Source organism: Acanthamoeba castellanii, assembly GCF_000313135.1.
Source record: "Acanthamoeba castellanii str. Neff unplaced genomic scaffold scf7180000084769, whole genome shotgun sequence".
Classification (NCBI taxonomy): Eukaryota; Discosea; order Longamoebia; family Acanthamoebidae; genus Acanthamoeba; species Acanthamoeba castellanii.
This window is the reverse complement of record NW_004457268.1, coordinates 25178-47708: the sequence shown is the minus strand read 5'-3', so window position 1 is coordinate 47708 and position 22531 is coordinate 25178. Positions and strand designations below refer to the sequence as shown.

Genomic DNA, 22531 nt, shown 5'->3' with positions numbered 1-22531 from the left:
GTTTCATCTATCACGCCACGAACGAGAACCCATTATGATGGTGAGTGGTGCGAACAACGAGCGTGTGGCTCTGCAACAACTGTGTTGGCCCCAATCCCAAGGCATCTGGAGAATGCCGCCAGTTTTTGCGTGCCATGGAGTGTCATTGGTGAATTTCGGAAATTCGAAGTTTGGAACCGACGAAAACTCCGAAATTCCTCTCGACTAGGGTCGACAGCTATTCATTTGGTGCTCTCGAGCCAATGGCGTTCTCGTGACACCTGGCGTTTGGTGCCCCTCCAATCGTGTCCCACGCAGGTGCGTTTATAAGAGGGGTGGCCTCCTGCTCTGCTGGCCAGTCCACACAACCAAACGACACCACCCCACCCACAACACCTCCACCAACATGAACCCCGAGCTTCAGTCCGCCATCGGCCAGGGTGCCGCCCTCAAGCACGCCGAGACCGTCGACAAGTCGGCTCCTCAGATTGAGAACGTCACCGTCAAGAAGGTCGACCGCTCCTCCTTCCTCGAGGAGGTGGCCAAGCCCCACGAGCTGAAGCACGCCGAGACCGTCGACAAGTCGGGTCCCGCCATTCCTGGTACGACGCTCCACTGTGCTTTCTTGTGTTGTGCGCTTTTTCATCTATTCTTGTCTTCTCTTCTTGCCGCGCTGCCGCGCGCCACTGCACTCCTCCTACACTCCCTCTGCTCTTTCTCGCTCTTTCTCTCAATCTCATTCATCTCTCCACAAAACAGAGGACGTGCACGTCAAGAAGGTTGACCGTGGTGCCTTCCTCTCTGAGATCGAGAAGGCTGCCAAGCAGTAAGCTGTGCATTAGTCAAACAAAAACGTAGAGTGGCCTTCCTCGTGTGCCCTTGTGAAGATGAGGTGCACTGCGATCGAACAATAAACCCTCTCCCTATGGAGTCCTTCTCCTTGTAAAAAAACCCTTCATCTTTTGATGGTTGGTGTTGTTGGTTGCCTGGGTACCTTGGCAATCGATCTACGCTCAGATGATTGTGCGCTGTCTTGATCAGATCGAGCGCAAGGCTCGTGCTACGAGCCACAGCACAACTGCCGCCATTTCCATGCACGATGGCGAAGCAATTAGGATGCAGTGGCAAGGCGACTGATCCCCTGAATCTTTCTTGCAAGACGTTCTTCTTTGAATGGGCCTTCTTCCGTAGCCCCTTCCTTGCAAATCTCGAGCATTCGGCACAGCACAGATGCCGATCAAGTGCCACCGCAGCAGGGGTGCGTTTTTGTTCCGTGTTTCAACAAAGATGGTCATCTGAGGAATGCACGCCCTTCATATACTCAAATTCTTCAAATTTCTTACTCTCACAACCAAAAACAAAAAAATCAAAAGGCCGACAATGCGGCCTCGGAGCAGACCAGAACACCGTTCAAGACAGACACCCAACGACAGGCCACACCACCGGTGAGGCGGGCAAGTCTGAAGTCGAAGCGCGGCCGCTACGAACATCATGCAAGCCGGTCGGGACATCCCACACCCGCGCGAGCAGGACAACAAGCACGAACTGGAGGAGATGCGAGAGGGCAGAGGGCTACTCCAGCGCCGCCTGCGTACGGCCTTTGACGACCCGACGTGGAGCGACCTCGCCTTCCGCTGCCAGTGGCCGCCCCACGACGCTTCTACTCGAGCCGAGCTCTTGCAGGGCTCCGGGGAAGAACCCTCCTCTCCGCCGTCTCCACCTTCTCCTTCACCCTCGCCGACCAGGGGGCCTGCTGCGCCCGAGCTGGAGGTGTACGTTCATCGAGTAGTCGTGGCGGCCTGGTCCGACGCCCTGGCCCAGCTTTGCCAACTACACAGCAACAACAAGGAGGAGGAAGCTCGAGAAGGAAAAGTAGAACAAGTAGCGGGAGAGATAAGAGGAGGAGGTGGAGGGGATGGAGACACAACGACGCAGGACAGACAGCAGCTCAAGGTGCTCGACGTTTTCGAGGAGGAAGGGGAGCCGACGCAGAGGGGCAGTCGCAGGACCGTGGTCGAGCTCCAGGCGACGGTGCCGGACGACCCGAGCGCCCTCCGCTTGCTGCTGGCCTTCCTCTACTCGGGCGACTTGGCCCAAGCCCTCGACGACACGGCGGCCTGCCGCTTGGATGGATCGGGCGCTCAATCGAATGCCGGCTCCCGGGCCTTGGTGCGTCCTCACATCTTGAGATCCATTCTCCAAGATGCCGCGGGTGGCGACGACATCTCGCCAGCGGACCGACATACCGCAAAGATGGTCGTGGCTCGGGCGGCCAATCTCGGTCTGGGCTACGGCGTGCCAGAGCTTCATCAGCAGTTCAAATCTTCATCAATGTGGATGGCCGACACCGAGAGTAGCCCGACGACTCCACCATACCGCACAGCTGACGACGGCCGAGTCGAGAGCCCGCTCGACGCCCTTCTCGCCGCCGCGTCGCAGCACCCGCTCGTTCGGGCCGGCACCATCCCCGCCGCCGAGTCGCCATCCCCAATCAAGCTGGGCGGATTCCAGGAGGGCCGATCCCTTCGCGGCAGCACCGAGAGGCGAGTGCCGGCCCGCTACTGCTCGCCCGACGTCGAGGTCTACAAGGGCACCTGGGAGGTCCGCGGCAAGCGCAAGCCGGCGCCCGTGGCTACTTCACCGTCGCCCGCGTCGCCCACATCGTTCTCGCCGCATACGTCGCCGCCTACAATCGGACGCCGGTCGGCTCGTTTGATGGAGCAGGAGCTCACCGTCGCCGAGACCACCGCCGACGTCATGGCCGCGACTAAGGAGCGAGAGGCGGCCGACGACGACAGCGAACAAGATCCGGATTCCGGCAGCAGCGCCCTCGACACGCCCAAAATGCATTCGGTCGCGCGTCGCTCGTCCCGGCGCCATTCGGGAGGACTCGAGCGAAAGCCTTTGGAGACCGACATCAGAAAGAAGCGGAGGAAGGAGGAGGTAGAAGAGGTCGACGAGGAAGAGGAGGAAGACGACGATGAATACGATCAACGGCACGAGTCGATGCGCATCATTGCGAACGCCAACAAGAAGAGGCGCGCGGTGGCCAAGGCCAAGCAGACCCGGGAAAGCGCCGCCGCCGTGCCGCCGCCCGAGGACAACGCCGACGAGGAGACCTTCACCCTGGTCGAGGCCAACGACCACCCCACGGTTGACACCACCACCGTGTCAGCGGCCAAGTCACTCCCTGTGGCGGTGCTGGTCCCCCGATCGGCCACGGAGCTCGCGTCGCCCCGTGGCGTGGGCGACGTCGCCGTCGACCAGCCCGTCGTGACGGAGACGCAGGTCTTGGCCGCCGCCGCCGCCTCCGGCCAGATCCGCAGGTCGCTCAAACAGCTGCGCAAGGAGCACGGCAAGAACTGCCACAACTGCAAGACGCGCAAGATCGACTTTGTGACCTGCCTCGTGCGGCCCACGCATCGGTTCTGCGACGGCTGCCTGCGCAAGCTGTTCAACGTCGAGTTTGCCAACGCGCACGCCGAGTGGGACGGCATCGTGCACCCCGAGGGCTGCGCCATCTGCCGCCACATGTGCCCCTGCGTGGGCTGCCGCAAGCGAGCGCACCCGCCGCCCACGGCCGCGTCGCCGGCGCGCAACAGCAGCGACGCCTCGCGCAAGGCCAAAAGGCCAAGGGACGACGCCGATGCGACGGACCAACACGCACCACAGCGAGCCAACGGGAGTGGTCACTACGCAGCGGGGTCGGGCGACAACGACGACTCGCCGCGTACGAAGAAGCACAGAGACGAGAAGTCAGAGAAGAACGAGAAAAAGGAGGAAAAGGAAAAGAAGAAGGTAAAGGAGGAGAAGCAGACGAGCAGCAGCGGCAGCAAGAGGAGGCGGACTCGAAGCCTGATAGACGGCCGAGAGTCGACGCAGGAGAATGAGAGCGAGGACAGGGTGCGGAGGAGCAGCCTGGACATGCACGAAGACGAAGACAGCGTCGAGATGATGACCGATGCAGACTCCAGCGAGCAGCTCGCCGCCATTCCGCCCGGCAAGAGCACCAGATCGCGCTCCAGGCGGAGAGAGTCGGCCGCCGCCGCTGCCGTCACGTCGCCGCCGCCGCCCAGCAAGAGCACCAGGTCGAGCGCGAGGAGGAGCGGAGGCGGCGGAGCCAGTCGATCGGCGGCCAAGGGGTTCAACGTGCCGGAGGGCGCCGGTCCCGAGGCCTTTCTCGGGCTGGTGAGCGCCGGCAGCGCCCTCTCCCAGCGACCCACGCGGCGAACGCCCATCCGCGCGCCCTCGGCCGACGACTGAGTCTCGGGCCGGCCGGCCGGCCAACTGTGTGCAGACCACCACAAGGCAGTGGTGATGATGCTCAAAGGGCAGCCAATGAAGAAGGGAGGACGAGAGACGTGTGTCCAGATGGATGATTTGTTGACACAAACTCGATAAAAGCGCTTCTTTTTCGATGGTGCCCACGCACACGCACACGCACACGCACACGTCGCATCACTGGGCCGGGACCTCGTCCATGGGCTGCGGCTGATCGTCCGGGTGGGCCGCGTGCTGCGGCTGTTGTTGCTGTTGCTGCTGGTGGTCATGCATCTGCTTCAGGTCTTCCGTGTTACACGACAGACACAGCACACGGTCCTGTCGCAGCTCATGACTACGCACGCACCGCGTCAACACACCGCACACACACACGCACACGCGGAAGGAAGGAGGTGGTACTTGGTGGTGGTGCAGGTGGGGCAGAAGAGCTGCTGGCAGAGCTCGCAGCGCTGGAGGCAGGCCAGGCAGATGTCGCGCTGGCAGTAGCTGCACTCGAGGACCGACGCGTCGTCTTCACCGCCGCCGGCGAGGCACGCGGCGCACTGACCCGCCTTCACCTTCCAGCTTCGCTCCTGGGCGTCGTCGCGGTCGATTCCCAGCGCCATCAGCGCGGTCAGAGTCGGCGCGTCTACACGAAGGAAAACAGTCATATGCAATTTTACTGTAAATATAAATATAATTTATATAATTTATATAATTCAATACCTTCATGAGTCTCTTCCTTCGGCTCGGCGGACATAAGAACGGCCAGTGTTCGCTCTGGCCATTGTCAAGTACAAATAAAAATAAATAAGATGTAGTGCAGTGCATTGAGGGCAGCTGGTGTGCGCACCTTGTATGGCCTTAAGGTCGTTCTTGACCTGCTTGGTGTCGCGGTAGTGTCGCGCGCCCGTGTCAAAGCCTGCACCGCCCTGCGCCGCTTCACCTTCCACGCCCTCAGCCACATCTCCCGCGCGCCTCCTCTTCATCCTTCTGCAGCCTTTGCTTTGTGCAACCACACTAACGGTCAAATCGCAAACGAAAATTTTGAAATTTTGAAATTTTTGGCAAAAATAAAATAAAAGAGAAAAGAAGAAAAGAAAAATAAGGCATAAATGAGATAACGGCGAGGAAGAGAGAAGCGAAGAACGAAGATGGAGGGAGCAAGTGCGGCAAGTATTGAGCCTCGTCCAACTGGCGCGAAACTGGGCTTCATCGGGGTGGGCAACATGGGCAGAGGTACTACTCCATATATCGTGTCCAAACCACCTTCCGGACCTAAAAATGAACCCTTTCCCCCCTCAACTCACGCCGGCAGGCATGGCCCTGAACCTGTCGCGGAAGGGCTTCGCGCTGTTGGTCTACGACGCGTGCCTGGCGCGGGTGGAGGAGACCTTCCCTCCGTCGCAGGTCGCGGCCGGCGGCCTGCGGCAGCTGGCCCAGGAGTGCGACCGCATCATCTTCTGTCTTCCGGACTACACCATTCTGCAGCGGGTCCTGTTTGGCTCCTCCTCCGCTTCGTCGTCGTCGTCAGCCGATGAAGGCGATCGCGGCCTCGTAGCCTTTCTCAAGCCGGGTATGTGTGATCAGCGAACGCCGTGCATTGACATTCGTTGCACTCACGGCACTCACGGCACACACGGCACACGCGCTCACCGCACGCACATGGGCGGGTGCAGGGCATGTGTTGGTGGACTGCGGTACTTCGCATCCGGTGTGGACGCAGGAGACGGAGCGACGTCTGCGCGAAATGGGCATCACCTTCCTTGACGCCCCGGTGTCGGGCATGGTGGCCAAGGCCGAAGCCGGCACCCTGTCCATCATGGTGAGCGCTCCGCCCCCACACCCACACCCGCACGCGCAACGCGTACCACCGCACTCACCTCGCTCACCGCACACGCACGCACAACCGCACACGCACACAACCGCAGGTTGGTGGCGACCGAAGCGCGTTCGAGGTGGTCGAGCCGGCCTTGTGGGCCATGGGCAAGGAGGTGACCTTCCTGGGCGCCTCAGGCAACGGCCAACTGACCAAAATGGTAAGCGACACCGAGTCTTGCGCAATACTCAGGATTAGTGAATGTGCGCACTCATATCACATCGCACACGCCCGAAACACACTCGCCACACACACACACACACACACACACACACACACACACACACACAACACACAGTTGAACAACGTGCTCTTCAACGTGTCGATCGCGGCCATGGCCGAGATACTGCCGGTCGCTACACGACTCGGGCTCGATCCCCAGCAGTTCAGCGAAGGTTCGTGTGCCGTGCGGAAGGCCAATGTTTTATGGACACATATCTGACATTCCTCGTGTGCGTGTGCGTGTGCGTGTGCGTGTGCGTGTGCGTGTGCGTGTGCGTGTGCGTGTGCGTGTGCGTGTGCGTGTGCGTGTGCTGTGTGGTGCCAAAGTGGTGGGCAAGGGAAGTGGGCAGAGCTTCGGGTTCGACTCGTTCGCGGGCCTCGTGCTGGCCCGCAACTTTGAGGCGGGCAAGGGCGGCTATCCGCTCGCCGCGGCGTTCAAGGACATGCAGACCTTCGAGGAGCTCGTGCACGCCCGACTCCAGGCCGACCACCTGCCCTCCGTTGTCGCCGGCACCATGCAAACCTACAAAGAGGCACCACCGCCCTGTCTCTGTTGTCTGCCTGTCGCGTCGTGTGTGCGTGTGCGGTAGTGTGTGAATGTGCGCTCACTGTGCGGTGCTCAGGCGCTGGACAAGGGCTATGGGGCGGAGCACAAGGGCGCGATGGTGAAGGTGTGGGAGGAGCGATTCGGTGTGCAGGTGGCCGCCACGGCCGACGTGGCAGCCCAACCACCCAACACCAGCACTTACGCCTAAGAATCATTTTTCTTACTCCACTAAAGTTGCACCACAAATTTCCAGCGACGACCGCAGTTGTGGCATGTGACGAAGGTGGTCATGGGCTCGTCGGCGGACCTCGTCTGCAGTTGGTAGTAGGTGCACTGCTGCGACTGGCACAGGGTGCACGTGAGAAGCTGCTCCTGGCGCGCCTTTTTCTGTTGCGCAGTCAGCTCTTCCTGGTGGTTAGAGGGGGCAGGCAGTGAGCTTCAACCACCAGCCCCCCCCCCCGGGAGGAAGGTGCCGCACCGGCTTGCTGCCTTCCATCTTCGTCGAAACAGAGAAAAAAACAGAAAAAAAAATTTTGGCTTGGTTAGTTGGTTACACAAACTGCCCCACAGCAGCCCAGCGTGTTGTCTCTGGCGAGCCAGGGCAGCGACTTCGCCCTGGCTCACGGTGAGCTCCAACTTGACCCTCAACATCGACGACGTCCTGAGACCTGCATCGCGTGTTTAGGGTGTGTGTCGTGAGTGTCATGTTCGCTGGAGAATGCGCCCTGTCTCACAGTGATCTGCTGCCTCTAGCCATACATATCACGAGCACGGGCTAGAGCAGAATGGAGACCTCGTGATGCGCGTGCGCAATGCCACCTGGCCCCAGTGGACTCATGATACGGCGCTTACGTGTGTGCGTGCGTGCGTGCGTGCGGGGTGCGTGGATCTTCTTCATGGCTGCGATTGTAGTCTTCGACAAGCCGCTGGCGGCAGTTTCGATCTGGTCTGCAGGGGCGGTGCATGTGTCGGGTGGTTCTTGGACGCAGAACGGCGCAGTCGCAATCAATGTGCGCCCTTAAAATCACGCCTTTGGTACGTGCCTTCCACCGTGTCGTGTGCATTTGCCTGAAAGCTGGTAGGTGCGCAGGAGGTGCGGGCAACGTGTCGCAGTGGACGCAGAACGGCACGCTCTCGACCAGCATCAACTCGGGTGTTCAGGTTCAACCAGCGGCTGTTGTGGGTTGCCGTGTGCCGTGAGGTGTGTGCGGTGTGTGCGGTGTGTGCGGTGTAGATTGTCTGAAAGCGTGGATGTCGATAACTTGCCAGGTTTCCGTTCCACACCGGACCGCCGACCTCACTCACCCAATTCCCGGCGGCTTCCGGTTCGCGGCCAACATCCTTTTGCCGACGCGACGCGACACAACCAGATCATGGACCGAGGAGCCCGAACTGATCAGCGGCCGAGGCTGGTGCTGGGCCGTACACCATGATGAGGGGATAGGGGGCACGGTCGGGGCGCTGTCTCGTTGTAGAAGCCGGACTGGTTGGCGGTAGAGGTTGGTGGGTGGCTTTGCCAACATGCCAAAAATTAAGGTGGAGAGGAAGAGGGGAAGCAGAGAGAGGCGAAGTGTGCTCGTGTTGATCAACAACGAAGAATACAACAGGACGAAAGAGGAGGAAGGAGAAAGAGGGGAAGGGGCACGACACCACAACAAATGAACGAACACAAGACAAACACGACACAGTGACACACACACCACACGCACGCAACACACTGCCACCACGCAAGGGAATGGAGAGGAAAGAGAGTGCGCCCGATAGCGCGCACACACATAGATGTACCTACCCCGGAACGGCCGTGCTGCTTCTTCCTCGGTCTCTCGCTCTCTCGGTTGGTATCCCAGTGCCTCGGCCGCGATGATGGTTTGCTTGGGAGCGACCCCCGACGTCGGGCGACTCGTGGCGATCGCGCGATTAAAAGGCGAAGGTGCTGTCGTCGGCGTCCTCGGCCACGAGCCAGTAGGTGCAGAAGCGCGACGACGAGATCGCAGCGAAGCCGTAAACAAAGGTCCCGTCGTTGGCCACCTTGAAGGAGCCCGTGTGGAAGAATCGAGCCACCTGGCTCCGGCCTCTCGGCTCCGGCGCAATCTCCTGTTCTCCCTCCGCGGCTTCATCGGTGGGCTTGGGCGGCTCGGCCTCCGCCGCCGCCGCGGCGTCCGTCGCGATGGCGTTCATGGCGTCGGCGGTCACGGACTCTTCGGGGCGCACTGCGCCTTCGCTCGGTTCGTTGAGGGTCGGCTCCGGTGGCTGCTGCGCCAGCTCCTCGCCAACAGCGGGCTCCGCCTCTTCGATAACGACGATCTCCTCGGCCATGGGCTCGCATTCGGGCTGCACTCCCTCCTCTTCCTCCTCCAAGATGATCTCCTCCTTGAAAGAGTCGTTGTTGGCACCGGAGACGTTCGGGTGCCCTTCGTGGATGATGACTTCGCTTACCTGGATCGGTTCCATCTCTACCACGTGCACGTCTTCGGTCAGGGTCTTGTCCTCCGCCTCGGGAGCGGGTGCAGACGATGGAGGCGCAGAGTTGTTGTTCTCGTCGAACACGAGCACTTCTTCCTCGAGGATGGCATTGTCGTTGTTGGCCGTCGTCGTGGTCGTGGAGGTGGTTGTGGTAGAGGAGGTCGTCGTTGCAGGGGCTAGGCTTTCCATCGCATAGCCGTGCTCCTCTTCTTCATCATCGTGGTCCACGTCGTCCCTGATGAGCTCGCCACCGATCAACCGGTAGTGTACAGTTTGTGACGCGCGGACTCGCTCGCCGACACCCACGACGCCTGCGCCAGGCATCCGTACGACCGCCTCTTCTTCTTGCTCCTCCTCGTTTCCGGCCTCGACGACCTCCTCCTGCTCCTGCTCGTCCTGCTGGCCATGCCTGGCTTGCCAGGCTGCCTTCTCGAGTGCCTTGCTGGCCATGATCGCGCGCAGTTGCTGGTCGCTCATCGTCTTGTAGGGGAAATAGCCAAACAGCCACTCGGTGCAGCTGTTGGCCTCGTCCTCCGACATCCAGGTCTTAGTTTCGCTGTTGCCCTCGTAGCGGAGCATCTCCCACAGAATGGTCTGCGCTCGGTCGTAGCTCGTGATCTCCTTCCAGCTCGAGGTCCCTCCAAACCGTTGCATTGTAATGCTCTGCATGTACAAAAGGGCACGTAAGCCACTTGGCGTTTCGAGAGAAGGGTACAGTGCCGAGGAGAGTGACCAGAGGAGCGTACCAGCTCAAAAGAGGTCGGCACGGGGAGGTCGGCACGGGCGGTGAGACCGACTTCGTTGGCGACGATCCTCTTCAGGTCTACCGACGAGAGAGCCCACACGTCCCGGAAGAGCGTCGGGTATTCGAGATTGTCAATCTTGCCGTCGTAGCTCTTGTCCAGCCTGTACAGGCCCATGATGTTGCGCCTCGATCTGCTGCCTCTCGGCTTGGTCATTGCTGCACACGGCAAGGCAACAGCCCATCAGTACGCTTTTCTCCACGCGTAGCGAGATGTAACTGTTAGTCGCGATTCGTGCAGCGCACCTTGGATGAGTTGCTGCATGTCGATTTGTTCATGGTCGGGATAGTGCGATGCAAAGAGCTGCTTCCAAGTTTTCGCATTCGTGCCCCAAACCTCGTAGTACATCCTTGAAGGAGAAGAAGGCCATTCAGTTCCCATTTCGATTTTTCTGATTACAAACTGTAAGTACCTCTTCCATAGGGCGTCGTCGCTTGAAACGGCCTTCCATTGATGGCACACGAGAGCACAGTTGGCCAAATCTGCCAGTAAGGTTAATCGACAGTTCAAGATGAGCAATGCAAGAGGTGCAGTGAGACATGTACCAACGAAACCAAGATACACAAAGATCTTGAGCATGACCTCGGGCGGCAGTTCGAGCACGCTTTCCACATGGGGCGCGCGAACCGAGATGTCGTACTGCGAAGTCAGGTGAATGGTGTTAATTTTGGCCTGCAAGTCCGACGAAGCGGGGCGTACCTCTTCAACAGGCGTGATCTTGGCACGCTTGGCATCCGAGGGCGTTGCGGCGGTCTCATCTGCTTCTTCTTCATTGCGGGAAATGGCCTCGGCGAGGTCATACTCCATCACCAGTTCGTCTTCTACTTCATCTCGCGCCCGCTTGACCCCTTGCTGCTGTTTCTCATCTACGGTAGCCTCAATCACCAAACTCAGCTCATCGCCACCAACCGAGCCATTGTGAAACTCTCCATCCTCCATCCCTTGATCTCTTCTTGATGCCTTGCACAAATACGAAAGTTGCCGACCCCGAAATCTTTGTTTGTTATTGTCCGCAAAAATTATCATGGCAAGGTTGGCCTTCACTTGTAGCTGAACTTGACCTTGAGGAGGTACTTGATGTTGATCTGGCCCACGTCGTACACGATGTACTCGTTGTATAGCAGGCTTGACCCGACGGCTCCGCTCTTGCTCGGCTCTCCACACGGCACCTTGACGCCTTCCTGTACTCAGCCCCAACCCGCAACAACATCACAACAGACACCAACGTTGGTGACCACCACATGCTGTGTGCTCTACGGTACACGTCATCGGGCACCTTGGTGAGCACTGCGGTACTCGGATCGGGCTCGGTTTGACCGCAGCCCTTGGTCGAGTGGTAGCCCGCCGGCGGCTTGTCCATGTACTTGGAGTGGAGCAGCTGGTACATGTCGCCCAGCGCCACCTCGGAGAGGGTCATGATGCCCACATTGTTCTCGCGCGATGTGAAGCAGTAGTTGGCCGACTTGCTCGCCATGTCCGCAAAGTAGACTCCCTTGCCAAACTATCAACAACACGCCCACTGTGTGAGCTCGGTTGTGTGTGGTGGCCATTGCGCATGTCGTGTTGTGTGATGACCATCGTACCATGTAGCCAGTCGAAGGAGCCTCGGGCGGCGCGATGCGCAGGCCTTGCGACAGGATTCCGGCCCAGTTGGTCAATCGCGAACCATGCCACAGGAGCTGCCAAGGCGATCGCTTCGTCAGTCCACGCATCACCACAACGACACGCACACGACACACACGTACCATGCGGTTGTGAAGCTTGGCCCACTTCTCGTAGCGTGCCATTTCGCCCTCGCGGTCGATCTTGAACAGATCCAGGAGCTCGAGGGAGTACTGCGAGTGCGATGGAGCGTGGGTCTGTCGCAGGTACTTGCTCACCATCTTGAACTCCTTCTCCTCGGGTGCAACGGGCACAATGTTGGTTTTGAGCTTCTGGTAGTTGGCCCACAACACATCGTCCGTGTCCTCGCCCTGATTTTCAGGCCCACGATTTTAGCTGCCCGCTCGCCCTCGCACATACCACACACGCACGACCGCACACGCACACGCACACACGACGCTGAACTGGCCCTACCTCGCGCAGAAGTTTGATGGCGAGCTGCATCTCCGACAGTGTGTTCAGCATTTCTGTCATGGTCCACGCCCCAGGATCAGCAGGCGTGTTTGTTCAAGAGAATGTGGTCTCGAGTGAGGGGCAGCGCACCAATTTTGTTCTTGACCAGCTTCCGGTGGTCGATGATCGTCGGTCGCGACAGTCCAAAGGCGTGCGGCACGATGCTGTACAAGGTCAAGGTCAAGGGAAAAATGTGATTAGTCGTGGCCACTTCTTCCCAGCCACTTCTCTTCTTGTCATTGATGAGGGGCGTACGTGTAGAATTGGTTGCTCAGCTCGATCAGGCTGTTCTTGCGTTGCGCCTCCTCCAATTCTGTGTCGTCGAGCACCTCCTGGATCTTGCTGAGCACCGTGTACTGTGGGTGTGTGCGCAGCAATGTGGGTCAGTTCGAAGAGAACACGGGCAGGCCAGACAGGCACGTACGCCCCGCTTGATCGTCGCCTCGGAAAGGCGACCGAGCGGCATCTTGTTGATGTCGATCTCCATTTCCGCCATCGTCTTCTCCATGTTCTCCATGTTGAAGATGAGACCCAACAGATCCTATATAAAAAAACACAGCGGCACACGACACTCGTTCAAGTCATGCGTGTGCGGTGGCGCGGGTGCGTGTGCGTGTGCGGGACTACCTTGATTCGATTGTCCTGCAGCTGCGAAGGCTTGTTGGGATCGACGGCCTTGGCCTTGAGACTGCTCTCGTCGATCCCGTAGTCGATGTCGACCGGGTAGTACTTGCCCGGCTGCTTCTCGAACTCGTCCCGGTCGGCCCATCGGTTGCCGGTCTTGTCCAGGTAGACCCGCTCGAAGAGCTCCACGGCCTTGCGCGCGGTGGCGCACTTGTCTAGCTTCGACGAACCCACCCACGTGCCCACGCGGCCCCACTTGCGCCACAAGTGCCACGTCTCTGCCTTCTCGTCCTCGATGACCTGCAGATTGTAGTACGCGTTGGCTCCCGTCACCACATCTGCGCTCGCAAGTATGCGAAGAATGCGTGCGGTCAGAGACAAAGAGTCGCGCTGGACAACCGGTTGAGTCGATTCCAGGGAAGTGCGGCGTACCGCTCATGTTGAGCACAACGTTGTACTTGGTGCCGTCCTTCTCCTCGTAGATGCGTCCGGTCTCACTGAGCCCGGTCTTCGGGTCAACTAGTGCGGCAGGATAAGCCGGCGTACCATGTGGCACATATACACGAAAGAGGGGACGTACTGGCTGAGTTGCCTTTGACCACCATCTTCACCGTCTTGGCCTTCTTCGGGCTGGGCGCCGTCGACGTACGCTTCTTCCTCTCCTTCTTCTCCGGCTCTGCCACCTTCTTGACCACCTGCTTCTCCTGCAAAGATGTGTGCACAACATAATTTGATGAGCCCAACACCGCAACAAGGCAACCAGCTTTTCGGGCGGTGGTGGTGGTACCATGGTGAACTTGAAGTTTTTGAGATACTCGTTCTTGGTGCTGTCGGGAATCTTCCACTCCAGGCGATCGATGCTCTCCTTGGTGAATGTGCACTTGCTCCACGCCGTGGCAAAGCCCGTGCACCGGAACACGCCCTTCCACGGCACGATGACGCCCGTCTTGCACTCTGTGACGTTCGCTCACACAGGGTGAGCCCATGACCACTCGGTAGGTAGCAATCAGGGAAAAAAGGTGTGGGGCGGTGGTGGTAGCGCGTACCGGGACACAGGGGCATGGCCCCGAAGAGCATGCACTCGGCGCAGCGGTCGAGCAGGCGCATCTTGCCGCCCTTGGCCTGCTGGCTGTTGAACTCGAGCAGCTCCTTGAGCTCGTCGCGCGTGCAGTTCTTGCGCAGCTCGTCCTTGAGCGCCCACAGCTTCTTGTTCTGCAGCTTCATCGCCTCGTCCTCCTCGTCGCCTGCCTCCACGAAGTTGTCCCGCGGCTCCGACTCGTCGCCCTCTTCCGCTTCGGCCTCGTCTTCGTCGTCGTCATCGCCTCCAACCGCCTTCTCCGCCTCTCTCTTCCTCTTCCTGCTGGGCGAGGCGCCGAACGTGTTGAGCAGCTTCTCCTTGTCCTCCCAGCGGATGTCGTCCAGACCTCTGCACACGGCCAGCAGAGTTAAAAAAAAACAACGCACACCAGCTCACGGCAACACGACAAAGCTCGGCTCCAACAAGTACTTGATGGAGGGCGCCTCGGCAGCTTCGACAGTGTAGCGCTTGAGGAAGCAGTTGAGGTGGTGCCACTCGCAGATCGTGCCATCGCTAAGCAGTCGCATTCAAGACTTTAGTTGCGGTTGGGGCACACTGCGCAATCCTTGGGTGGTGCGCTGCGAGGAAGAGGCACACATACAACTTGCGCGAGAACGACAGCTTGCCCATGCGCAGCTCGGCCTTGGGGATCTTGTTCCAACACACGCGGCAGTTGGCCCGACAGCTCGACGCGTACTCGACTCTGGGGAGATGAGATGGTACATGAAATCCATCAGCACTGCCACACGTTGTCACACCGACCACTCTGGCGTCGGAAAGAGAAGAGGCCGAGGCGTACTGGGTGTAGACGCCCCTCAGCTTCTTCTTCGCTTCCTCCTTCTCTTCCTTGTGCTTCTGTTTCTTCTTCTCTTTCCCCTTTTCCTCCTTCGCTTTCTCTTTCTTCCCTTTTTTCTTTGGCTTCTCTTCCTCTTCTTCTTCTTCGTCATCATCCCCCTTTCCTCTCTTTCTTGTCTTTTCGTTGGTCTCCCGCTTCCTCTTCCACCGGCCTTCTTCTCTTCTTCCTCCTCCTCCGCTTCGTCCTCGTCATCATCTGCGCCGTCCAGGAGCAGGCGCACGTTCATCAGCAGCTCGCCCCATTTGTTTTTGCCTTTACCGTCCTTCCCCGCGCCCCAGAAGTCCTCTGCACACAGACCACCAGAGCCAGGCATTCAGTCATTCACTCAGCATCGCTCATCGCACACGCATCACCGCACTCACACGACACGCACGCACACGCACTACCGCACGCACGATCGCACACACACCCGACAAATGTGTGTGTTTGTGGACGTGCCTTTGCCCATGAGGCCGACGATGGTGGCCGTGCCAGTGGATCGCAGCACCCGACGCGGACCCGCGTGTTGCTTGAACTTGGCCATCAGGCCCTACGCCCACCACAAGGCCACAGTCAGCCGCGACCCGCCACACACATGTGTGTGTCTGTGTGCACGCGCGCCTCCAATGGTTGGTTGGGAGCACGCGCCTCATACATGACGTTGTGGCGTATCTTGTCCCAGTCCTGGCGCACGGGCGCGCCTTTGGCCCGTCCGGCCTGCTTGGCCGTCTTGCACCGCCGGATGGTCTCCTCCAGCGGCGTACCGGCAAATTTTTGCGCGTGGAAGTAGTGGTCCTGCCACGCAACTCAATTAATTGAGCAGTCGAAGAAGAAGAAGAAGTCTAAAAAGAAAAGAAGAGGGTACGACGAGAAAGAAGTCGAGTACTCTAAGTGGTAGGTACTACTTACCACTGTGGGCCAAGTCTTGCCCTTGAGCGTGAAAGGGTAGTGCGCGCCGTTGGTGAGGCAGCCATAGGGCGGGTCCTGCAGGTTCATCGCCACCCTCACCTCCTTGTCATCCTTTTGCATATCTTTTTTTCTGATTTCTTAAACCACCTAATTTTATTGCTCTCTTTTCCGCCGAGGTGTCTGAGCTTGGGCTTGCGCCTCTTCTCTTGCTGCCGGGCTCAACGAAAACTGATTCTGGAGGCTTGGCCTTTGTTTTATAGTTTGTCTTTTCTTGGAATGAATGTCACTAAAATATTTGAGCACACGAAAAAGAAAAGATTAAGGAAGAAGAGAAAAGGGTGAGTTTCTTTTTGGGTTCCTGACCGAAGCGGCAGAACCGTGTAGCGCTAACCACTTCAACAACTTCAACAGCTCGAGAAGAAGATGAGGAAGGGAGCGACCAAAGGCAAGAACTTGTCGCAGGTGGACACGTACCGTCGCCGCATCGGCGAGAAGGAGGTTCGCAAGGTACGGGCACATCTACATGGGTTAGACACCAACCTCGCAAGTCCTACTCGCTCTACGTTTTCGTAGTGGAAGCGAAGAGGTAGGTAGAGCAGTCAGTCGCTGACTCTTCCGTGCCCAACTGCCAGGCGCATACGGACAAGCGTATCAAGGAGAGCCTGCACTCGAAGAACACCGGCAGTAAGAGCAGCAAGCTGGCGATCATCCTCATCGCGCTGGTCATCGTCGCAGTCTTCTTCGCGCTCCTCTACTTCGTCCTGTTTGCCGCCCTTCGCCCCAACTGAAGCTGTGCCGCCACTGCACACGCCGTTGTTGTTAGCACCATGCTCCTACTTGCACCTTCATAAAGCCTGAGGCCAGCAGATGCCAGAGCCTCCTACTCGATCAACCTTTTTTTGTTTGTTTCATTAGTGGTAATAAATAGGATGGTTACAAGGTAGTGGGGTCCACCTCAAAATTGTGTCTTCTTCTTCTTCCGTCTTCGTGCTCGCCTCCTTCCCTTTTTCCTCACCTTTGCTTCTCTCTCTCTCTCTCTCTCCTATCTCTCTCATGATCATCTCTCTGTCTTACCTCCGCCAGCCTTCCTCTTGAAGTTTCTCTTACGTGTGTCGAGAGGTGAAGTGGACGGATGTGTACAGGTACCCTCGGGAGGGAGGAGCTCATCTAGTTGGTGTCCCTCTTGGCGTCGTGGAAATCCTTGTTGAAGTCTGTGTGCTCCCGGTTGGCTGCGTGCAACAAAGAAGAGGTCAGGCACACGACACACGACACGAGTGTGTTGCACGCAGGAACACACAACACTGGCTAGGGAGGTACCCTTGTAGAAGGGGCTGCGCAGCTCGGCCTTGGGGATGATCTCCTTGAGTCGGCCGAGGAGACCCGATGAGTTGGCGCTGGCGTTGGTGTTCCAAATGCGGATGATGTCGTCGTGCTGCCTGATGCTCACCGTGAGGCCGCAGATTTCGTCGCCCTCGCCCAGCGAGCCCTCGAACTGCTCGCCGATGAGCGCCAGAATGACTTCCTTCCACACGTACGCAGTACTCGCGAGTTAAGGAGAACTGACAGTGCTGCGTGTGTTGTTGCGTGTTGCGTGTTGCGTGTTGCGTGTTGCGTGTTGCGTGTTGCGTGTTGCGTGTTGCGTGTTGCGTGTTGCGTGTTGCGTGTTGCGTGTTGCGTGTTGCGTGTTGCGTGTTGCGTGTTGCGTGTTGCGTGTTGCGTGTTGCGTGTTGCGTGTTGCGTGTTGCGTGTTGCGTGTTGCGTGTTGCGTGTTGCGTGTTGCGTGTTGCGTGTTGCGTGTTGCGTGTTGCGTGTTGCGTGTTGCGTGTTGCGGAAGTAAAGGATATGTGTCGTCTTTGCGGACTCGCATGGCCCAGAAACCGCCGTTGGCGTTCTTGGGATCCTCCCACAGGGGCGAAATGCCCGACTTCATGAGGTGGAAGCTCGACTTGAAGCGCAGCTTCTCGATGGGTGGCAGATTGTTGTAGCACTTCCAGAAATCCTGCGTAAGGCGCATTGGCAAACGATGAGGATGATCAGACACCTCCGACGTGGCGCGAGCGAGTGTCGCTCAGTGTGGCAGTGTGCTCGAGTGTGGGAGATTGCAGATTCGCGATGATGAAAGGTGGTGAATTGGACACGTACCTGGACGGTGCCGAATGTGCACAGCTTCTGGAGGGAGGCCTCGTACTCCTCGGCCGACAGACCAGGGCCAATGAACTTGTCGTGCCAGAACGACCTGGATGCATGGGATTGCGGTCAGCCAATTCGTGTCAATCACCTGCAACAACGAGTGACGCCGCCAAAGCATCGGTTGCCTGGGAGGGGGGAAGCGCTACCAAGAGTTCTCGAGAGGCACCACCTCGTCAGCATCGAAATTGTCGAAGAGGATTGCCGATGCGCGGCTAATGTTTTCGAATCCAGGGGGCGGGAAGGACGTCATGATGATTTCTCTCGGGTGATGTGAATGAGCCTTAAATGAACGATGATGTGTAGAAGAAAGATGGCGACGAAAAGGGAGAAGTGATCAAAAAGCTGGCCAAGGATTCGAACGATCAAGCGATGATGCCGCGCAGATGATCACCCAAGAGAACCAAAAAGCAAAAAAAGAAAAGAAAGAAAAGAAGCTCGTGGTCGAGAAATGACGAGAAATTGCAGGTAAGCTTTTTCCGCGAATTTTACCTTCCGCCGAAACACTGGGTTCAGGTGCGCCGGTTGTGGGCGAACTTGTTGTAGGGCAGCAGGGCCTCCTCGGTCAGCGACAGGCCACCGGTTTGACGGCGCTGCTTGACTGCCGCGTCCACGTGCTGCCATCGTACCTCCGCCGCGTTCATGTCCTCCGTCAGCGCTAGCAGTGCCGCTTCCCTGTTGCACCCCGCGCCAACAAGAACAAACGAGTTAGTGTTCGCGGGCCACTGCACGGTGGTAGTTGGCCAGGTCGACACGTACCGGCAGCAAGCCAAGATCTCTGCAGGCGTAAGCCCGTCCGTGATGGCCGCAAACTTGTCTTCCGCGACGTCGGCTGCGAACGGGACCTTTCGTCTTCGCTCAATCTGCACGTAGTTGTAGCCGTCAATCAGTGATCAACGCCTGGTGAGCTGAGGGCGCGAGTACTTACCTGGAGGAGGTGGACTCGGGCGACCGGCGTCGGCGGACCCACGTAGACGAGTCGCTCAAAGCGGCCTGGTCGCAGGAGCGCGGGGTCGAGCAAGTCGGGGCGGCTCGTGCAGGCGAGCAGAAGCACACCCGATCGCGCACTCACACCGTCCATCTCGTTGAGCAGTTGGCTCAGCACGCGCTGGCCCATACCGCCCATCCCCTCCGTGTCGCCGCTTCGCGTGGGTGCGAGAGCGTCGATCTCATCGAAGAAGATGACGGACGGAGCGACCTGTCGAGCACGTTCGAACAGCCGCCGAATGAGTCCTTCCGTCTCGCCCAGGTACTTGGAGTAAAGCTCCGGCCTGCCGCGTTGGGGTGTGTGAGCCGCGTGCGAACAGGTGGTGCAGACGCGACTAGGTGAGAGCAAGAGTACCCCTTGATGGAAATGAAGGGAAGGTGGAGCGCCGAGGCGAAGGCATGAGCGCACAGTGTCTTGCCGCAGCCCGAGGGGCCATACAACAACACGCCGGCCTGCTGGGCGAGAGAAGCCAGCAGAGGACTCTTGTCCGCAGCCAAGCCCCACCTGTTATATTATTATTTTCCAATATTAAGGCAAATATAATCATTATTATGGAAATATAAATAAGAGGCAGAGACACGTACTTGACGGCTTCCTCGAGTTCGCGCCGCGCGTTCTCGCAGCCGGCGACGTCGTCCCAGCTCACGCGCGGAGGGCGAACGGTGAGCTCGAACATTTGCGAGGGTCGCACGGCGGCCATCGCCACCTCCATGTCCTGTCGCTCCACTCTCGGCGCCACACCCACCGATTGCTGCCCGTCGTCGTCGCTTCGCTGTTTAACCCGCACCCGCGCGAGCAGCGCAATGCGCCGGCTCAATCGCACCAGGTCCCGGAGCACATAGCCCTGAGTCGCCTGCGCACCACACAACAACACATTCAATGCTGACTCAAGCACAGCGCAGCGGCAACTGGGGTACCTCGGCGAGATAGCGGAGATCGGCGTCGGTCGGGCTGTGCGGCCCGAGGAAGCTTTGCAGGAGCCGCAGGCGGGCCGGAGCGGCCGGGGCCGGGATGCTGAAAGTGTGGTCGAAACGGGGCGGTCGGAGGAAGGCAGAGGGCAGGGTGTAGCCCTGGCGCAGCAGGCCCGCGATCGCCACGCCTGGGAGCAGCGCGAGCGAGTCTACGAAATCGAGCAGACGCGAGGCGGCGCTGGTCTTGTCGCCGCCCGATGAGGTGGAGGTGGACGACCACTTGTGCGACGCATCCTCGTCGGCCGGCGGCGCGGCAAACACCTCGAGCTGGCGCAGCACAACGAGCACGGGCCGCTGCGGCGTGTGGTGATCCGCGCTCTGCACCCGCTGCAGCGTCGACTTCAGCACCGCGTTGAGGCTGTTGCGGCTCGACGCCAGGTTGATCTGTGGCCTCACAAACGGTGAGCCCGCTGCCGGTTTCGCTGTCTACCAAGGAGGAGCTGTTGGACCGCACCTCGATGAGTTCGGCTCCGATGGCCCTGGCGATGCGCTGCGCTGCGCTCCACTTCCCAACGCCGGCAACGCCCGTCAGTAGCACGCCGCTGCCCACGCTGATGCCCATGCCGGCCGTGCTCTTGCCCAGAGACTTCCGTCGCATCTCCAGTTCTGTCAATTTGACGACCAATCAACCACCCAATCAACCTATCAATTGTGTGTGTATGTGTCGCGGTGTAAGAGAAGGAGCACTCACCAAGTAGGGTGCGCGCTTGTCGTTCGATCTCCGACAGCGGCTCTTCGTCCGACAGCGCCACCGGCCTGTTTGCTGTTGCAGTGGACCGACTCGGCACGATGCGCCACTGTGTCTCGCGCGTCAGGGCAAAGAGCTGCACCGGCGCCGCACTATCTGCGCCAGTGGCGGTCGTGGTGGTGGCGGTGGTGCTGTCGACCGACGACAATGCCACGGGGCTCTGGGTCACGACCCGCCGCACCACGAGCTCGTACGTCCTGCCCACGAGGGGGACGAGCACGGTGCAGCCCACGCCGCTCCACTTGCCGGCCATTCGGCGCCGCAGCGCGCCCGCGAACACGTCGTCCGTCGTGCCGAGCCGGTCTAGGCCGGTTGGACCCACGAGCTCCGCCTCGACCTCCGACGCCGTGGCATCTACACATCCAGATGAGCCGCTTGGCGGCCACGTAAAGCTTCTGTCAGTGTGGGCAGCAGGTACCGGAGTGATTGAGATTTGTGGAGATGTGAGCCGTGGATGAGCCGAATCGATCGACCAAGCGATGCAAAAGATCGTTGTGCACGCGCAGCTCGGTGGGGCTCAGCCCACCGCTCGAGGGCACCGCGGCCACCACGAATCGGGGAAGATTTTGAGCTTCTACGCGATTCGAGGGTGCCGCCTCGAGTAGGACGGGCTGGTAGGCCTTGAGGCCCCACCCATCGAACAGGGCCGGTGCCAGACCCACCTCGTCCGTCTCCACAAACGAGAGGCCTCCTCCGCACCGCACCACCTTCCCCTCCATTATATTTTTATTTTCTTTCTTTAACTGTTTTTCATTTTTTCCTTGAGGACTGGTTAAGGTGGCGATAACTCTTTTCCGCGAACTTGCTTCAAGCGGCCGAGAACGCTTCTGTTGATGTATGGGCACAACAAAAGGCCAAGCTGATGACAGTGATTTTGTTTGAACAACAAACACACAGCAGCACACAAGCTTGAGCGATCTGATGTCGAAGATCTCGAACAACTACCGATACAGCATGGACAACCACAGCAAGAACTCTTCCTGGATTTCGGGTACCAGCACCACCACATCGACCCCTTCGACGGGCAAGCGAGCACCCACGGTGAAGCTGCTCATGATCGGCAACTCGGGCGTGGGCAAGTCGTGTCTGCTGCTCCGCTTCGCCGACGACGAGTTCAAGCCCTCCTTCCTGCCCACCATCGGCATCGACTTCCGAGTGCGTGAGGTCGCCGTCGAAGGCGCCCGCCTGCGACTTCAGATCTGGGACACCGCCGGCCAAGAGCGCTTCCGTACGTCCGCGGACCCAATCATTACATTGCAACTTATTCACCAACCAATCACGAACCAATTTTTTTGTGTCACTAACCTCTGAATTCTCGCAACCAATCGACAACAGGGACCATTACAAAGGCGTACTACCGGGGCGCGCAGGGCGTGGCGCTGGTCTACGACGTGACCGACGCCAAGAGCTTCCAGGCCATCAGCGGCTGGGCGCAGAGCCTGGACCAGCACGCCTCGCGCCAGGTGTGCAAGGTGCTGGTCGCCAACAAGTGCGACCGGGCCGACCGCCGGGTCATTTCGACCGAGGAGGGCCAGAAGCTGGCGGCCGACAACGGCTTCCACTACTTCGAGACGTCGGCCAAGACCGGCATCGCCGTGGAGGACATGTTCATGAAGCTGGCCAAGGAGGTCAAGCACCGCGACATCGATCCGATCTTCGGGGCCACGCAGCAGCTGGAGGACGATGACCTAGACGCGAAGAAGAAGAAGGACGGCATCATCAAGCTCGAGCCACCAAGCAAGAAGAACATCTTCCAGACCTGCTGCTCCTCCTAAGAACGAAACAACACCAACAACTCCAACTCTCATCATTTCTGTCTTCTCCGCCACAATGAACACAAAGCAAACTCCAGAGGAGTTCTTGCACAACTCTGAACGTGTGGACTTGCTCATGGTGCAATGCTCAGTGTTGGTGTGCTGTGAT

General features: G+C 59.0%; 12 protein-coding genes across 12 annotated transcripts; 6 read left to right on the top strand and 6 right to left on the bottom strand.

Annotated features, from left to right (window-relative positions):
• Positions 1-385: 385 nt before the first annotated feature.
• ACA1_256510 (Actobindin, putative) lies at positions 386-809 on the top strand (the record flags this gene model as incomplete). Its single annotated transcript, XM_004333477.1, has 2 exons — positions 386-581; positions 739-809. 2 exons carry the CDS (start codon positions 386-388, stop codon positions 807-809), a joined length of 267 nt encoding a protein of 88 aa, XP_004333525.1.
• A 661-nt stretch (positions 810-1470) lies between these two features.
• Positions 1471-4242, top strand: ACA1_256500 (uncharacterized protein; the record flags this gene model as incomplete). Its single annotated transcript, XM_004333476.1, has 1 exon — positions 1471-4242. The coding sequence occupies one exon, from the start codon at positions 1471-1473 to the stop codon at positions 4240-4242; it is 2772 nt and encodes a 923-aa protein (XP_004333524.1).
• A 195-nt stretch (positions 4243-4437) lies between these two features.
• On the bottom strand, positions 4438-5228 carry ACA1_256490 (uncharacterized protein; the record flags this gene model as incomplete). Its single annotated transcript, XM_004333475.1, has 3 exons — positions 4438-4594; positions 4660-4888; positions 5093-5228. The coding sequence occupies 3 exons, from the start codon at positions 5226-5228 to the stop codon at positions 4438-4440; spliced, it is 522 nt and encodes a 173-aa protein (XP_004333523.1).
• A 165-nt stretch (positions 5229-5393) lies between these two features.
• Positions 5394-7095, top strand: ACA1_256480 (2hydroxy-3-oxopropionate reductase, putative; the record flags this gene model as incomplete). The annotated part of the gene is made up of 7 exons (XM_004333474.1): positions 5394-5478; positions 5558-5815; positions 5919-6064; positions 6171-6278; positions 6417-6513; positions 6668-6915; positions 6964-7095. The coding sequence occupies 7 exons, from the start codon at positions 5394-5396 to the stop codon at positions 7093-7095; spliced, it is 1074 nt and encodes a 357-aa protein (XP_004333522.1).
• A 591-nt stretch (positions 7096-7686) lies between these two features.
• On the top strand, positions 7687-8130 carry ACA1_256470 (uncharacterized protein; the record flags this gene model as incomplete). The annotated part of the gene is made up of 4 exons (XM_004333473.1): positions 7687-7739; positions 7800-7846; positions 7978-8048; positions 8122-8130. The coding sequence occupies 4 exons, from the start codon at positions 7687-7689 to the stop codon at positions 8128-8130; spliced, it is 180 nt and encodes a 59-aa protein (XP_004333521.1).
• Positions 8131-8804: 674 nt separating this feature from the next.
• On the bottom strand, positions 8805-11092 carry ACA1_256460 (Fbox domain containing protein; the record flags this gene model as incomplete). Its single annotated transcript, XM_004333472.1, has 6 exons — positions 8805-10013; positions 10097-10311; positions 10399-10502; positions 10566-10635; positions 10699-10825; positions 10853-11092. 6 exons carry the CDS (start codon positions 11090-11092, stop codon positions 8805-8807), a joined length of 1965 nt encoding a protein of 654 aa, XP_004333520.1.
• A 101-nt stretch (positions 11093-11193) lies between these two features.
• ACA1_256450 (Poly(ADPribose) polymerase catalytic domain containing protein) lies at positions 11194-14704 on the bottom strand (the record flags this gene model as incomplete). The annotated part of the gene is made up of 16 exons (XM_004333471.1): positions 11194-11334; positions 11430-11654; positions 11737-11832; positions 11899-12126; positions 12230-12282; positions 12359-12432; positions 12524-12624; positions 12693-12809; positions 12896-13230; positions 13325-13411; positions 13473-13596; positions 13680-13846; positions 13939-14318; positions 14400-14483; positions 14572-14673; positions 14694-14704. 16 exons carry the CDS (start codon positions 14702-14704, stop codon positions 11194-11196), a joined length of 2325 nt encoding a protein of 774 aa, XP_004333519.1.
• A 376-nt stretch (positions 14705-15080) lies between these two features.
• On the bottom strand, positions 15081-15834 carry ACA1_256440 (uncharacterized protein; the record flags this gene model as incomplete). Its single annotated transcript, XM_004333470.1, has 4 exons — positions 15081-15111; positions 15261-15355; positions 15421-15600; positions 15715-15834. The coding sequence occupies 4 exons, from the start codon at positions 15832-15834 to the stop codon at positions 15081-15083; spliced, it is 426 nt and encodes a 141-aa protein (XP_004333518.1).
• Positions 15835-16137: 303 nt separating this feature from the next.
• Positions 16138-16502, top strand: ACA1_256430 (uncharacterized protein; the record flags this gene model as incomplete). The annotated part of the gene is made up of 2 exons (XM_004333469.1): positions 16138-16221; positions 16305-16502. 2 exons carry the CDS (start codon positions 16138-16140, stop codon positions 16500-16502), a joined length of 282 nt encoding a protein of 93 aa, XP_004333517.1.
• Positions 16503-16881: 379 nt separating this feature from the next.
• ACA1_256420 (eukaryotic initiation factor 4E protein, putative) lies at positions 16882-18154 on the bottom strand (the record flags this gene model as incomplete). Its single annotated transcript, XM_004333468.1, has 5 exons — positions 16882-16943; positions 17032-17236; positions 17576-17713; positions 17857-17931; positions 18071-18154. 5 exons carry the CDS (start codon positions 18152-18154, stop codon positions 16882-16884), a joined length of 564 nt encoding a protein of 187 aa, XP_004333516.1.
• A 259-nt stretch (positions 18155-18413) lies between these two features.
• Positions 18414-21327, bottom strand: ACA1_256410 (ATPase, AAA domain containing protein; the record flags this gene model as incomplete). The annotated part of the gene is made up of 9 exons (XM_004333467.1): positions 18414-18576; positions 18661-18764; positions 18830-19172; positions 19244-19393; positions 19474-19742; positions 19807-20244; positions 20315-20466; positions 20552-20962; positions 21027-21327. The coding sequence occupies 9 exons, from the start codon at positions 21325-21327 to the stop codon at positions 18414-18416; spliced, it is 2331 nt and encodes a 776-aa protein (XP_004333515.1).
• A 235-nt stretch (positions 21328-21562) lies between these two features.
• ACA1_256400 (Ras subfamily protein) lies at positions 21563-22383 on the top strand (the record flags this gene model as incomplete). Its single annotated transcript, XM_004333466.1, has 2 exons — positions 21563-21836; positions 21944-22383. The coding sequence occupies 2 exons, from the start codon at positions 21563-21565 to the stop codon at positions 22381-22383; spliced, it is 714 nt and encodes a 237-aa protein (XP_004333514.1).
• Between the last annotated feature and the right edge of the window lie 148 nt (positions 22384-22531).